Here is a 17806-nt window from a genome sequence, read left to right on the forward strand (position 1 = left end):
TGTTGGAACATTCTTAAAAAGAAAAAACGCACCGGAGAGCTCAGCAACACCAAAAGACCTGGAAGACCACGGAAAACAACTGTGGTGGATGACAGAAGAATCATTTCCCTGGTGAAGAAAAACCCCTTCACAACAGTTGGCCAAATCAAGAACACTCTCCAGGAGGTAGGTGTATACGAGTCAAAGTCAACAATCAAGAGAAGACTTCACAAGAGTGAATATAGAGGCTTCGCCACAAGATGTAAATCATTGGTAAGCCTCAAAAACAGGAAGACCAGATTAGAGTTTGCCAAACATCTAAAAAAGCCATTACAGTTCTGGAACAACATCCTATGGACAGATGAGACAAAGATCAACTTGTACCAGAGTGATGGGAAGAGAAGAGTACGGAGAAGGAAAGGAACTGCTCATGATCCAAAACATACCACCTCATCAGTGAAGCATGGTGGTGGTAGTGTCATGGCATGGGCATATATGGCTGCCAATGGAACTGGTTCCCTTGTATTTATTGATGATGTGACTGCTGACAAAAGCAGCAGAATGAATTCTGAAGTGTTTTAGGCAATATTATATGCTCATATTCAGTCAAATGCTTCAGAACTCATTGGACGGCGCTTCACAGTGCAGATGGACAATGACCCGAAGCATACTGCAAAAGCAACCAAAGAGTTTGTTAAGGCTAAAAAGTGGAATGTTATGCAATGGCCAAGTCAATCCCCTGACCTGAATCCGATTGAGCATGCATTTCACTTGATGAAGACAAAACTGAAGGGAAAATGCCCCAAGAACAAGCAGGAACTGAAGAGATATGCAGTAGAGGCCTGGCAGAGCATCACCAGGGATGAAACCCAACGTCTGGTGATGTCTATGCGTTCCAGACTTCAAGCTGCAATTGCCTGCAAAGGATTTGCAACAAAGTATTAAAAAGTGAAAGTTAGATTTAGGATTGTTTAGTTTGTCCCATTACTTTTGGCCCCTTAAAAAGTGGGAGGCACATATAGAAACCATTGTAATTCCTACATCGTTCACCTGATTTGGATGTAATTACCCTCAAATTAAATCTGAAAGTCTGCAGTTATAGCACATCTAGTTTGTTTCATTTCAAAGCCATTGTGGTGGTGAATAGAGGCCAAAATATGAAAATTCTGTCAATGTCCCAATATTTATGCACCTGACTGTAGAGGCAATTGAAAGCACTTAAGTACCCCAAAACTTCAGCAGGGCTAATCAGGGACATCTATACTGATCCTCAATGTTAGAGCATCTTTTGGGGGGTGTTAGGCCGATTTCCCCATTCCTGACAGCACTTTTTGCCTGTTTGAGATTCGCCGGGCGCGTTTTCACGTCCTTTGGAATTGAGGCCCAGATTCAGAGCTGGATGCTCTTTCAGCGCTCGCTCTGAATCAGGAAGGCATTTTTTTTGTACCGGCCTCCTGGCCGCTCGCTAAGCTGTGGGTGACCACCCACAGCTTTTGCGAGCAGCCATGTGATGGCAGCGACCATCGGGCTTGCGGTGAGACCCTTGTGGTAGGGTCTTGTCCATCGCAAGCCCCAGTGGACTTCCTGCTCTAATAGAGCAGGAAGTCCACCTACTGACATCACTAGTGATGTCACTAGTGCCACCCACAAACGAAAGGCGTTCCTTCGGGAACGTCTCCATTTGTCCAGCCACCCCCCCTGTCCATCTCCAAAACAGGGCGAGCTGTCAATAACAATCAACAGCCACCCCGTTTTGGTGCGAGACCCGTAGCAACGGAGTGCCCATCGCTGGCCGGGTCTTGGCCATGCGCACGCAGAGGCGGCGCATGCACAGGGGGTAAACATTAATCCGCTTGCGAACGCATAGCGCTTGCGAGTGTGTCTGAATCAGCTCCTGAATACAGTGAATAGCAGGGGCGCGCACGAAAAGTTTTCACGTCCAAAACACGCGAAGTAGGCGAAAAAAGTCCAGTAGGTGGAAAAGTATCGCGGGTGCGAAAATAATTGAATACGGCCCTTAGAAGGAGTTTAAAAAATGCACTGTTACCAGATCCTGATGATCAGGGTTGGAGAACATCAAACAATGGTTAACTTTTGAAATCCCGGTGCCACTATACAAAACTGTGTGGTTTAAATATAAATATAGAGCTACGGCATTATTAATAACGGGTAGGTGTAGTTCGTAAATGGTAAGCAGAGAGATTTACAGTAGTAAGCTATGAGTAATCAAAGCTTACTAAATCTCTCTGCATACCATTTACTAACTACACCTACCCATTATTTCTAATAACATAGCTCTATATTTAAACCACACAGATTTATATTATTTTATGTCCAATGTACTGATATCACTTCCATTTGCTTAAACTCATCTTACAGACAAACCTCGACCCACGTCCGTCCATTCAACTTTAATCTTGAATTTTCTCATTACTTCTACTTCTTTCTTGATATATCCTGTTCTGATTTCTATTTCCCCATCTCCTCTATTTGAGGTTTTGTAGAACTTACCCTCTCTCTCTTCAGTTCCATCTATTCTATTAAGCTCTCCCCTCTCCCCCTAACCTGACTCTCCCTCTACATTTGCCCCAATCCTCATTTATTACAATTCTTCATGCATTTTATAACTGTGCTGCACTTAACAGTTATACTTTTTTCCACAGCACATCATTGTTTCACCCTATAAAAAGCATATTGACCCACAGCTCTGAAACTACACCTATTAGACATCAAGACACTGCAGAAATTGTTTCAGGCACCAGCATTTTGTTAGCCCACACACTTCACACTACTTAAGCTACAATGTGCATTAGGAAATCTAGGCCTGGTTCAGCTTGGATCACAGTTGCAAATACGCACGCGATCGCCCAATTGTTGCATACTACGCATGCATAGCAGTGCTCGTCCGCGAACCGGCCACTACACTGCAATCAGGACTGTGATCGCAGTGGCTACGCAGACCCATCGCAGAGTGATTGACAGGAAGTGTCGTTTGTGGGAGGTGATGAGGGGTGGTCGGCGAAATGCAGGCATGCCAGTGCGTTTGAATGCCGTTGCATGGGCATGCACAAATTATCCACTGCGATGCCCTAAGCTTGAGGACTCATAGTGTGCGCTGAAGTTAGCAATTCCTGAGTAAGGTCAGAGCTTCTGCAAGTGTGCGAGAGGCTGCGATGGTACTCTATGTTACCGATGGTTTCGCAGTCTTGCTAAAAATTATGGATGCGTGTAAGGTAAAGTGGGCGTCCTTATGTAGTGTAGTGGTGGCATAGCGATTGCAGTGGATTAGCATACTATCACAGTTAAACTACATGCATAATCGCAGCTGCGATCGCAATTGCGATCCAAGCTGAATCAGGGCCTCTGTTAGGTTTTTAACAAGTGTTTAATACAAGAATACTAGAAGATTACACATTAATGGAAATTAATAATGATCCACTAATGCAGTCTATACAACAGAATAATATTTTTCTCTTTAAATTATTTGTACATATAATTTGTGATATGTATATAAAAATTAGTGTAATATTAATTAAGAAGATTTTTTATTGTAAAATTTTATTAGATTTACAAGGTATAACAAGAAAAAACAAACAATGGAAAATTACAGGAGCCTTAAGAAAATGTGAGGTTATGCAATGTTAGTAATAAAAAAATAAACTAACTCCTTGTAAGAGGGGCAAGAGAAAAAGCAGAAAGCAAAGAGAAGTTTTATGAACAAAGGGAGTCCAAGAGCGAAAGAGTGGAAAAGTTATAAAGAGAAGACATAGGAAGAGGTAGGGGAAGAAGAGAAGGCGAATGGAGGGATGTAAAGAGGGAACGAGGTGTGAAGCAGGGTGAGGGGGGGAGGAGGGGAAATGGTTGAGGTTATGGGTAGAAAACCAAAAGAACCTGTCGAGCGAGACCAGGAAGAATTTTATTGTGATATAAGTACCAAGGAGAACAAACTGAGTGAAATGTGTCCACCTAACAAACCATCTCTTGTTCAACAATTCCAGCTTTAAAGGAGGATCAGGTTTCTTCCAATGGTGAGCCCATTGATATTTGGCGAGATGGGAAATATACAGAGTCATCTTATTTGTGCACTTGGCTATCTGGTGGACTGGGACACACAACATTAACTGACGAAAGGGTGATATCAAGTGCCATCACAGGGGTGATGAGCTATTGAATCATAGACCAAAATGAGGGAATATTTGCCCGTGACTATAAAATATGAAAAAATTACTCGTACGGTCGCCAAAACAGGTCAGAGGAATTAGGATAAATTTTATGAAGGCATCTGGGTACCAAGTATCATCTAGTGAGTACTCTGTAGGAATTCTACATTAAAGCAAATAGTGGCCCAAAGTTCATCTCCGAGAGTAGTGCCCAAGTCAGTTTCATGCACAGGTGGTGGAGAGTCAATTAAGGTCAAAAAAGCATGGTCTAGGTAGGAAATGTTACATTTATTATTAAAGTTGTATAACCAGAGATGGTCGAGCGATGATTGGGGGCAAGATGGAATGGATGAGTATGAGGATGTCACAAAATGCCAAATCTGGAGATACTGGTAAAATTAGGAGAGGAGTATAGGGTAGCACACCTAGACATCCACGAAAGTGTGTTGAGCAAACTTACCAATGATAACTGTGGTGGACCAGATTGCTGACATGAGGGGTAATTAGCCAGATGAGAAATAAGGATGGTTCCACAGGAGGGTCTGACGGGATGGGTATTCAGAAAGAAATAACTTGAAGCCTTATAAAAGATGGAATCCTTCCTCTATGTGAAATCAAACTTTAACTTGAGTTTCTTAACTAGATGCTCTGAGAGATGAAAAGGCAAGATCTTGGACTTCGTTATTGAGTTATAAGTTTTACTTCAATCTTTATAATGGGGACAATTCTCAGAAAAGATTAGGGAGCGAAGTGAGAGGCTTAGTCAGGGGGAATCGGTATAAAATACCGACAAAAGCAGATTTCCCGGTAGCGGAAGCCCAACAGCGCTGGAAATCCTGATCGTCGCTAAAATAAGTATAAACTAACCTAGCCCCCTAACCCTCCTTAGGGGTGCCTAACCCTAACCTCACCCCCCAAGTGCCTAACCCTAACCCCCCCTTCCCCGCTGCCTAAACCTTAGTTCCCTGGGGGGTGTCTAACCCTAACCCTCCCTCTCCAAAGCCTAACCCTAACCTTCCCAGGTGAGTGCCTAACCCTAAGTCCCCCCTCGGGTGCCCTAAACCTAACCCTTCCCCCCCCCGCGCGGCTGTCTGCTCGCGGCACCCAGCATCCCTTCGATCGGGATGCCGGGTGCCTGTCTCCCGGCGTCGGGAAAATGACAGGCGTCTAGATATAGATGCCCGGCATTTCACCCTCGCCGGGATATGACAGAGGAAAGCCGACTGTCGGGAATCTGACAGCCAGCTTCCCGATTGTATACCAGTCAGGGTGAGGAGGACTTCAGCGGCGAACAGGAAGAGTTTGTATTGGGAGCCTCCATGATCAGAGTAAAATAAATAAATAAAAAAAAAAGGAGTAGAGGGACAGCCCTGGCGGGTGCCACTGATGTTAATCAAGCAGAAATTTTAACTGAATTCTTCAAAACTACTTAAACTACTTATCAAAAACAGGTAATATTGTTTATTTCACAATCCATATTTTGTAACCCTGAAAATTGAGTTACTGGAGTTATGTCAGTGGCATAAAATGTGCTAGGGGCAGAATCATAACCTTATTTAGTGCAGTACATCCAAGAAGCTAATCGATATGATAACTGATGATCTGTATTGACTGACCCAAAACATGGAAAACTGGACTTACACATAAAGAGATAAAAGTTAATTCATAAAAACAGCTGAAGTGCATTTGGTTTAATATCATCATTAGGAGTAGCAATAGTGAGTTGCATCAGTACAATATGGAGGCAATTATTAACATTATAAATTGCACCAAATGGCAAATTATAGACATTTAAGGGCCAATTTTCATGAATAACACATTTTCTTCTGCATTACATAGGATTTTAGGGGATATAAGCAGCAATACTTTCAACGGATTTAATTAGATTTACAATATTTTTGAAGTTCTTTTTAGCAATTAAGCACTCTGAATTAATTATTTCACACAGTTTCAATTATGAAAGTGATCACACAGTGTAGGTACAGTATCTAACTTAGCTTTGCAAATACCAGGTTTATAATATGTTCTGGCTCTATAATAATATAACAGCAGTTGAGCAAGTCCCAAGAATATAATGTAAGAAATAATGACAAAAACTACAAACTGTATTATGTAAAAAAAAGGAGGTATTATGAAAAAAATGAAGCAAAAATATCAGTTAGTGCGCCAATACAGATTGCTAAAAATTTATAAAAGATACAGGTGATCTGTCGCTCTCTGTTTGTAGATACAGCAGCTCACGTTAGTTAATAATAGATTAATAGGTCGATATGAGCACTTGGATTTTTAGAGGAAAGATATGATAAAAATGAATAGCAAATCAAAATATGTTTTATATATATATATATATGTATAGTGAAAGTAGTAAAAAAAATTAAAATGCAAATAAAATTCAATACGAGTGCCACTCATATTGAATTTTATCTGCATTTTATTTATTTTATGTTTACTTTCACTTTATTTAAATTTTATTCATTTTATTATTTTTTTATATATATTCCATTTTATATTTTTATCATATATCTTTCCTCTAAAAATCCAAGCGCTCATATCTACCTATTGACAGATTGCTAAAAAGCCTACTATTTTAACTTTAGTAAATATTTCAACATTGTTGAAATTAAAGTTATTTCAGTACGTATAGTTCACTCATCTACTTATCATATTGCCTACTGCAATGCCTACATGCATTTTGTCCCTTTTTACTTACAACAAGAAATGTTTTGCAAGGTAGTTGGGTGCTGTAGACCTAGATTATGTTCATTAGTATAATATAAAGTATAAAGTGGCAAGAGTGGGAACTGCACATTAACTAACTACAGTAGCTGCATTACTTTTGCCCAAGTAGGAAGGAAGGCCAGCAGTGGTTCTAGTGCAATAAGGACTACATTTGTGTGTGTGGTGCTAAATATTTACGTTAAACACAATTAATGTGCAAGTATATATTTTAAAATAGTATTTAAAACAATGTTGAATGTATGGTATTTGAGACTTAATTATTTCTAAATTTCAAGTTTCTTTAGGAGAAATTTGTATCATTTAAGACTTGACTTACCAAATTTGAAGAAAGAAACCAGAACAAAATAGAAGAGGAGAGGTTCTCTGAATAAAGTGAAGCCCTTCATAATTCCTGCAAAATCAAAACAGAAAAGATAAATTTGTCAGCAATATCAATGTATGAGACATGAGGCTAACAGTCTAATACAAAACAGATTTCAAGTCCTCATTATTTATTAAGCAAATAATGAAGAAACCATATATAAAAAAGTAAGTACACCCCCATTATGCTGCAGTGGCTTGTAGAAACATTTCCTATACGGTCAATTGAAGAAACTGCATCTGTGTAAATACATTTCTAACACTATGCTTTTGATTATACAGTAGTAAATACATACTTCATTATAAGGAAAATTAATTGATGTTAGATTATTCCTTTAAATATTCTGTTTAGCACAATATATTCACATTTGACAATATGCAATCACTGTGAAACTGGCATAAGCACCCAGGGGCTAGAATTTTTCATTCAATAAGACTTGTAGGAAGCCCCTTCAAAGAGATTAGTATAGCTCACAACATTTGGGCGTGCAGGAACATGGTTGGGGGGCATGGCCGAAAAATGTTGTATGTGGGACAGTTGGAGGTGACCTCTGCTACTCCAGGTACTTGGACTTTAGGACTGGTACTTTGAGGTCTATGTAATAAGCCTTGAAGAAAGAAAGTGGACGGGGACAAAGTACCGACCAATCAGCTCCTGTCCGTCACTTTACAGGCTGTATCTGAAAAATGACAGTAGCTGATTGGTTGGTACTTTATCTTTCTCCAAGGCTTAGTACATAGACCTCTTTGTGCTTTAGCAACAAGCCGCCTTGGACCAGAAGTGCTGGTCAGACTAGAGCTCCAAAATGATCTAAAGTAAATGTAGATATATAACCTTGAGAAGGACTTGGGGTAATAGAATAACCTCACACTTTAGGAAGATGGCGATTTTCCAATAGGATTGAAGTTGCAGGGTACTATTGTACACGCAGCAATCTCTCTCTACTGGATACAAATCTCCATTTCCAATTTTTAGAATGTGAAACATACAAGTGACCAGATTTTGTAGCCAGCAACTTGCATACTCTTAGAATAAAAGAGGTATCACTGGTTGGCAAGATTGCTGAAATTGCATGTATTTTATGCCATCTGGCCAAAACATAAAGAACCACATTAAACATACAGTATATAACACTGTGCAACTACTTCATTTCAATTAAGGGGCGCTCAAAAAAATATGTCCAGAGTGGCTTCAGCATGAAAAATCTGGTAATGGTGCAGCAAATGAAGAACCAGAAATTAATATATAAATACAGTGCAAATTCTAGTATGAGAAAACTCCAATCTTTCAGCCTGAAAGATTGGAGGTTTCCCACACTGGAATTTGTACTGGATTTATATATTCATTTCTGGATTTTTCATGCTGAAGCCACTCTGGACATTTTGTGCTGTTTGGGATTGAAAGACCAAAGGGACTGCACAGGCTGCAGGATATCATCTACCCGTTTTGGACATTTACTTCCATCCATTTCTCCCATACACCTAAAGAGCGGTACTGGTAATTATACATATATATTGTATGGAACTTTACCACAACATTACAATGCACAGTGATTGAAAACAGTGTACGGTTTTACCTCTGAGAAAAACTATGTACTCTATAAACCTACGGCTGATGTTAATTAGCAATTTTAAACATTGAATTAACATACATCTCTGAATCAACCCCTTAGACCACACGCTTGGGAATCAGAAGAGGTGTGCTGCCAGCTCCGTAAGGCATCATGGACCGTTGCTGATGGTTTGCGGTGACCTGTCCGTCCTTGAGTCCATTACTAAGTGATGTTCATCTACGTTCAGTGCTCCAGACAGACACACAGCCAGTATGTGCCTTTAAAAAGGTACTAGCTGGATAGTACTAGTCAGAGGCATCACCGGGTGTGGTGACACCTGGTGTGGCACTTGCCTACCTTTGCTGTTATTACAGTGTCACCTGGTGCAGCCCACACCCCTTAGTGACGCCAGTGGTACTACTTAGCATTGCCAAGTGTGCCACCAGTTGAGTACTCGTGGCCTAGATCATGATCTATACTAAAACAGGGTAATGTTTAAAGTGGTCAGAGGGCCTCTTGCTGAACCAGAGCTCGAGTTACCTTCCATTAATTCTGCAGGCACACTTTGCTAGCAGGCATAGGTATTGCAATACCATTGGACACTGTCTATGTATAATAGAGGGAGCTTCCAAAGCCACTTAAAAGAAGTATTAACCCTGCAAAAAATAATCTTCCATTGTACAACAAATCCAGGCTGAAAACTCCACTTTCTATGATCTATTTGTTAAAGCTTCATTACTATCTCTCATGTGACTAGTATTCAAACTGCTATGGAAGTGTATACCATCTTTAAATTGGTTAAAATTCACAGATATCGATAACTTAATTGCAATTTATTCATGTTGCAGAATACTTAAAGAATCTTAGGTAACAGGTAACATAAACCCTGTATACAAAACTTCCCTAGAGATACTGTATCAACTTAATGTTCTCATATACAACAGATGGTCTGCCAACAGTAATGTAACTAATCTAGGTTTACCTCAGCATGTCCATTCTACTCCACCCATCTCAGTTGTCCTAGCTAACACTTGGGACAGCTAATTCTCTAGACAATGATCAGCCTTCTGTAATTTCAATCCATCTACTATGACATGGCGTGTACATACATAGAGTACAGCTACAACTCAATCTACTCCTTTGGTTCAGCGATTGTCACGTAAAACAGTCTTAGCAGTACAGATAATGGATCTCTCATAATAAAGTACCTTAGGTACCAGGTACAGCTCCAGTATTTTCATATTTGCCCATTAAATTTTTGTTCTCTGAACATTTTCCCTTATTTCAGTATAGAAAAATAAATATTGATTTTTGTCTGCATCCCTATTAGATTTTAAATTCGATAAAAAAATTGTATCAGTAAAAAAAAAAAAAACGTTATAATTGTAAATTGGCTGCTTGGAAAGATAATATATAAAATAGGCCTAATTGTTTTGGGGAGAGGCATGAGCACGTTTAATGTGGGCAATTTCAGACGCCCAGCAGCAAAGAATTATTGTAATACAGAATGCGATAGGAAACTTCATAAAGAACTACAGGCTAGCTCCGCAATGTAACCAGCAGATGCTGTTCTGGAACCAAAGTGTTTACAGTGAAAAGAGAATTAAATTTTTATTCACCATAGAAATATTCCAATTAAAAGACTCAAGTTGAATCTTTTGATTGTGATCACTGTGATTGAGCAATGTGCACAGGATATAACACTTGCAAAGCATATAACAGCAAGCAAACAGTAAAGCTGGCCACACACTAGACCAACTTACATCCAACCAGCCAACTTGTTGATTGGTTGGAATGCAAATCTGGTAACGTATGGGATTAAATGATGATCAGCAATTTGCTCCTAAATGCCAGAAAACAGATGAAAATGTTCGTTCAGACAAGTTTGTTAAATATTTGATCTAAACTATTTGTTCAAACAACAGTTTTTGTCCAATTTCCGGCATTTGGGATCAAATTGCTGATTGTCATTTGCTTTCATTCCTTACCAGGTTTTTATTCCAACCAATCAACTAGTTGGCTGGTTGGACAGATAATCTTTAGATGTGTGGCCAGCTTTAGAGTAAGCAAATAGCACACATTCTAGAAAACTAGAGACTGTATTCACATGCTAAAGGTTTTAAGCAATAAAACTTAAAGAGATTCAGCAACTAAATCAATCAATTATCCATTATTTTACAAATAATACTACTACTTTATTACAAGTTGACGTAGTAAGTGTTCATCCGATTAGAGCTGTAATTTTTTTTAAACAAAGTCTATAAAGCGACAGCTAGTAGCGAATTGTTGGTACTGAGGTGTTTTATTTATGAAGTGTCTGGTTGTAAAACCCAATACATCTGTTCATGTTTATGCCAGATATTTAAAAGGGCACTGCTTTTACTAGCAAGACACAGCTAAGTAAATGCACTGCCCTTTTAAATATTGGGCATGAACCTGCACAGAAGTGTTGGGTTTTACAACCACACACACTGTAAATAAACCCCTCAGTACCAACAAATTTGCTACTAGCTGTCACTTTACAGACTGTTTAAAAAATGACAGGAGCTAATTGTTCATCTCTCTCCATTGTATCTCTCTCTAATGCTTGATACATCTCTTTGAAAAATGACAATAAGGAGCGGATTGGTTGGTAGTTTATCAATATACAGTTTATCACTTAGCATAGCTTAGTACATCTGCCCCTAAGTGCAGGAGACCTGCATAGATTTAGATTAGAGGTTTGTTCCACTGTGGAACATTTCTCCCAGCAAGTGGATCACATATTACAGTAACATGGTCCACTACTGGGGTACTAAAGCATAGATGCAAATAATCCCTCATAGACATTACTCTGAATAAAGAGTAAAATTTTTTGTGTAACACCTTGGTCAAGAGAATGTGTTTTAGGAGAACGAGTTCGACTCAAACATAGAAGCACATATAGGGAGGAATATAATAGAGTGCAAACATTCAGCCATTTTAAGTCACAACTAGTTCACACTTTCTCGTGGATGAAATCACAGTGAAGTGACATCACCAAGCCATGCCCCAAGCACATTTCATCATGAGACGCATTTGGGGACGTGGCTTGATGACGTTGCGATGTCATTCATGAGGAAGCGAGAACTGGCTGCCGGAGAATAGAGCTTGGAGGCGGGCAAACTGCAATCTGCACCCACTACTGTTTATGCTGCCCTGTGTCTGCAATCTGCATTTACCACTGCTTATGAACTTTCAAGTAGCCAGATGAAGACCAAAGTCTAGTCCAGCCTGAAGAAAAGCAAGAACTCGGGAGACCCTGAAAACCTTAGGGTCACATTTTCTGTGGGAACACCAGTGAAAAAATTAATGCCAAATCCTGTGATAGATGCGGGCCTAAGCAGGCTTCCTTGCCCTGAGCATCGTCTGGATCACGGAAGTAGAAAAAACCCTTTGGCCCTTAGGGCGGAAGACTCAAATCCGGTCACAGAGGAAGAGGAATTGGACTCTCTGTGGATAGACATGTCAGATCGGTAAACCAATGTCTCCTGGGCCAGGCAGGAGCTATTAGTATCAACCTGCCGCCTTCTTGCTTGAATCTTCTGATGACCCTTGGGAGGGGGGAGATTGGAGGAAACAGGTATGCCGACCTGAAGTCCCATCTCGCTGCCAGAGTGTCCACAAGGTGGCTGAGGGGTCCCTTGTTTTGGACCCGTACCTGGGGACCTTGTGGTTGTGATGTGATGTCATGAGGTCTACGTCTGGTAGTCCCCACTTATCATCCAGTAGCTGAAAGATGTCCGGATGAAGAGTCCATTCTCCGGCATGTATGTCCTAATGACTTAGAAAGTCCGCTTCCCAGTTGAAGACTCCTGGGATGAATATTACAGAGATTGCTGGAAGATGGCATTCTGCCCAAACCAGAAAGTTTGCCAGTTCCCTCATGGCTGCCGGACTTCGTGTGCCTCCTTGATGGTAGATGTAGGCCACTGTGGTTGTGTTGTTGGACTAAATCTGGACAGGCCTGCTGTGAAGGAGGTCCTGTGCCACAACAAGCACCCTGTGCACTGCACAAAGCTCCAAAATATTTATGGGCAGATGACTTCCTGAGCTGTCCATCTTCCCTGAAAGGAGTGTTGACCTGTCACCATGTCCCATCCTCATAGAAGTACATCTGTGGTGAGGAGTACCCAATCTGGGATCCATAATGGGTGACCCTTGTTGAAATGAGTCATCTGCAGCCACTATGCGAGGGAGAGTCGAACCTCTGGCGAGATGCGGATCATTTGAGACTTTATCAGATGATACTGACCATTCCAATGAGCCAGAATCCATCAATGCAGGGACCTGGAATGGAACTGGGCATAATCCACCATGTCGAAGGCCATGGACCCCAGTACCTGCATCGCTATGTGAACTGACACTCTCTGACTGTGGAGCAGTCTGCACACCCATAATTGTAGGGCAGCAATCTTGTCCACTGGCAGAAGAAACTTTTGCTCCAGGGAATCCATCAGAGCCTCCAAATGTAGCATCTGCTGAGTTGAAGAAAGATTTGAAGACTTTTTCCAATTGATTATCCAGCTGTACTCTTGTAGACAAATGATCATTTGGAGATGGTGTTGTAAAACTACCTAGATTACACCAATTTCAGGAGGTCATCCAAGTATGGTAGTATCCTGACTCCTTTCAGGAGGTGAGCTGCCATGACTGCCATTATCTTGGTAAACACCCGAGGGGCTGTGGACAGACCGAAATACAAAGCCTGAAATTGGTAATGTTGCTGATGAACCACAAACCTCAGACACCCCTGTTGGAATAGTGCAATAGGCACATCTAGGGAACCGTGGAAACCCCAGATTCTTTTGCCAGCCTAATTGATCGCATGGTCTCAATACAAAACTCAGGCCATAGATAGAACCTGATGAAGGAGTTGTACCAACAACCTTCTGGGGATTGCACCCCTAATGCACTCTCCCTACGGGAGAGGAAAAAAAAAAAAAAAGACATTAAGCCCTTCTTGGAATCTGGAACAGTTTATCTGGAGTGTTCCATGATTCCCCTATACGCTCAGTGAGCTATTCAAATTGAGGTAATCCAGCCTAAATCACTTTGGTGTCTAAAACACCAGATTTATTAGGCTCTAGGAGCTGGCACTTTCTCTTCTATAATGAGGACTGAATTAACTGCCCCTGCTAGAGAGGAACATCCACTGATGAATTACGCTCCACCTCTCCGCTGGAGGGAGAAAACCTATGTATTCTCTGCTCCCTGAGATGAGATATCACTATCTGAAAGCAGGGTGGACTGAGAGGATGGTGCAGTCCATTTATATGCTTAAACGGCTGATGTCTTATTCACCTGTAACCTCTACAGATCGGTAGATGCTAAATAGCCAGATTCTGAACTGAGTGGACATAATTCTCAATTCAGGAAGGATGTATGGGAAAAGGAAACATAGCACACTGTAATCACTGTGGGAATCCAAAATGGGAGGCAGTGTGAGGGCTGATAAGCGGTCTACTAACTGCGACATAACCCGAGACCAGGAGGACATACAAGGTGACACCTGAATAGGTGCTGGCGAGGTGGACTGTTCTGGTGTATAACAATCAACACACAGTCCCTCCTGTATGAAATCCTGAGAGCCTTACTGCACAGGATTTACATGAAACCAGCACAGGGACAACAGTCTCCTGTTTACCCTTGCAAGTAACCTACAACCAGTGTAGCGTTAAAAAATGCCACATGACCCTCTTCACAGAGAAAAATAAATGTGAAGTACTCACTAACCCCTATACATCAGGTAGTTGGGGGTTAGGAAAAAACGTTTTTTTTTTTCTTTTTTCTTTCAACAGCAGAATTAGCATAAGTCACATAAAATGCACATAATATATTTGCAAAATGGCATTAAAATCAACTACCTGAACATCTAAGTTTGATCGGATCTACTAGCATATAAATAGATTTGCAAAAAGGCATTAAAATTAACTACCTAACATAAGTTTGGTAGGATCCACATGCATATAAATACATTTGCAAGTGGGCACTATCACATTGGTAAAATAGAAGTGCAATGTATACAAATATACTTACAAATTGGCACTGAAACACAAACAAAAAAGTTGGTAGGATTGTAGTGCTATTTACCTTGAGAAAGGGTATACACAGAGAGAGACAAAATCTCCCCTCAGTAAAACTCCACTACAGCTGAGTTTCTCCAACTTATTAGGAGAGAAGGGGATGGGCAGCTTAGGCTTCACAAGTAAATGTGAAGTACAATTTAACCCCTACACACCTGGTAGTTGAGGGTAAAAATTGAGCAATAGCAGTGAAAATTACACAGCATAATCCCTAGGCTGCGACTGATGGGATACTCTCTCATGCCTATGCATGGCAGGATGTAACTGCTGCGGGAACCCCATAGTGGAGGAGCTGGTGTATCAATACAGCAGCTAGTATGAAAGTCACGTACAATGCATATATACATTCAAAATGCAAATGGGCTCTGAATAAACTGACCAAACCCCCCCGGGGGCTTGGTAGGATATATGGCACTATATACCTGACCCAAGGGAGATGTATATAGGGAGACAGTCCTAAACCTTCTAAGAACCAACAGCTTTCAGCAGTGCACCAAAGGTTGACACTGAGTGTCTCAATACATGAGGTGGTCATGAATAACAAACCAGATATGGAAACCCACACAGGAAGTTGCATCTGGGTTGGAGAGGAGCGGCCGGGGGAGTGCCTATCTCCCCTGAACTGCATTTTGATGGCACGGGTATGCTAACCACACAATGGTAGACACTTACTAGTGCACTGAAAGTGTGTCTACTACCCATCCCCAGTGTCAGACGATAAGGCACCATAGGTCTTAGTGAGGAACTCTGGCAAGCCCTTCACCTGCATCAGCCTCCGATGCATCTCCCACACCGGAAGCCAGGATTGCAATGCACAATTCCCCGACAATGAGGAATTGCCTTACCTTGCCATCTCTTTGGATCAGATTGTAGTCCGGGCCCCAGCATCGCTGCTAGCTAAGCTTCGCTGTTACCTGCCAAAATCCCCAGGGCATATAGCAATACTGGCATTTCGGCATCGGCGGAGGTAGAAGGAGCCGCAGTACATGCCTCCTATTTAGATGCGAAGAACTGCTCAACCCTGTATAAAAACGAAGGTAAATCAAAAAAAGAAAAAATCCTGGGACTGCATAAGCAGTTATAACTGGTGCTTCTGGATACTTGCTGAGCACCAAACTAAAAAACTGAATGCCTATGGCTGGGGTATATAGGGAGCAGGCCCTATGCATTGAAGCTGTAGCTGTTTGGTGCAATGGATTACTCCAACTACGTACCCAAAGGTAGTTCCCGTGGACCCTATGAAACCCAAAGAAGAAATAAAAAAATTATATTATATTCATTCATAAGTTTAGTAAAACTAGATGCTTTACCTCTAATTAAGAAACAGAAGACCTCATTTTCCAGCCTAACCCCGTTACAGACTAAGGCAGTTAAGTCCTTGAAAGACAATAAGGAAATAATGATTCGCCTGGCCAATAAAGGCGGGGGAATCGTTATATTAAATAAGATAGATTACATCAGAGAAGTAAACAGACAATTGTCAGATGAATCAAGTTATTCAAAATTGGCAGCAGATCCTACTGTGAGATATAAGAGAGAGATAGATGGTATAAATCGATATGCAAGTCAATAATACATGGCGGAATGAACAGACAGCAACATTTTTGAAACAAGACCACCCGATCATGCCACTCATCTACATACTACCAAAGGTTCACAAGACCTTACACAATCCCCCCCGGGAGGCCGATAATTTCCTCCAGAGGGTCATTGTGTTAGACAATATGTCAGTATGTTGATTTTTTTACTTCAACTAGTTGTACAAAATACTGATTATTATTTGTGGGATACCACTCACTTCCTCAATAAATTGATTGATCTACAAATGCCCTCCAGTGACGTCCTACTGGTAACATTGGATATAGTTAATCTATACACAAACATCCCGCACAAGGAGGGATGGATGCAATTAGAGAAGCTGCCACATCCAGTCCACACTACATAGGTCCGCCGATTGATAATTTTATGTCATTAAATTCAGCTTATTTTGACTAAAAATAATTTCATGTTTGACAATGAATTTTTCTTGCAATGCCGAGGAACAGCGATGGGTTCGAATATGGCCCCGGCATATGCTAATTTATATATGCAAGCTTACGAAAAATTACATATTTTATGTCTCATTCATTGTCAAATTCATATTCAATTTTATGTTCGGTTTATAGACGACCGGTTTATGGTTTGGACTGGAGGTGAACAGGCACTCTTACAATTTTTCAATGATTTAAATCAAATTGCTTGTACAATCAGATTTACAATGAGTTTTAGTCCCTCGGTAGTTAATTATTTGGACGTGACAGTGCAGCTTAAACATGGACAATTTGTGACCACAGTATTTAATAAAGAAACAGATAAAAACAGGCTTCTTGCGGTGGATAGTTTCCATCCCCTTCCTTTGAAAAAGGGTCTTCCTCATTCACAACTAATAAGAGTGGCATGGTTATCATCTGACAGCATGAAATTGCCATCAGCCTTAAAAAAGATGGGAGATAAATACATACAGAGAGGATACCTGGAATGGGAAGTCCAGGAGGCTATTGACAAATGTATGTGCCTTGAGAGATCAGAGTTACTTACATCTAAAACTAAGGATAAGGATGATCGTATTATTTTTTCAACTACATACTCTATCAATTCCACACTCATTATTACGTCATTGTTATTTGCTGCAAACAGGCCCGGTGTTGGGTAAGATGTGCCAGGAGCCACCCATGTTTTGCTACAGACGTAGTAGCAATTTAAACGACATTGAACTTTTGTTACCACGTTAGAAAAAGTAACAAACGAACCGGCTATCTTAGAAAAGTGGTGTTTTCAATGCTCTGGTTGTATAAATTGCAGATTCTTAATAACAGGTGAATGTTTTGAGGACCAACAGGTCATATAAAATCAAACAATGTCTAACCTGTGA

The 17806-nt window shown here is 40.7% G+C and overlaps 1 protein-coding gene across 1 annotated transcript in view; it reads right to left on the reverse strand.

Moving 5' to 3' along the window:
• Nucleotides 1-17806, reverse strand: part of CDH23 (cadherin related 23) — a 1221584-nt gene that overhangs the window by 1104254 nt on the left and 99524 nt on the right. The window contains exon 2 of the mRNA XM_088472189.1: nucleotides 7195-7269. Within this exon, the coding sequence (XP_088328315.1) occupies nucleotides 7195-7264 (70 nt within the window). The 5' untranslated portion in view covers nucleotides 7265-7269. The remainder of the gene's footprint in view (nucleotides 1-7194; nucleotides 7270-17806) is intronic.

This window comes from Taudactylus pleione, unplaced genomic scaffold (assembly GCF_031769625.1).
Source record: "Taudactylus pleione unplaced genomic scaffold, aTauple2 ptg000121l, whole genome shotgun sequence".
Classification (NCBI taxonomy): Eukaryota; Metazoa; Chordata; class Amphibia; order Anura; family Myobatrachidae; genus Taudactylus; species Taudactylus pleione.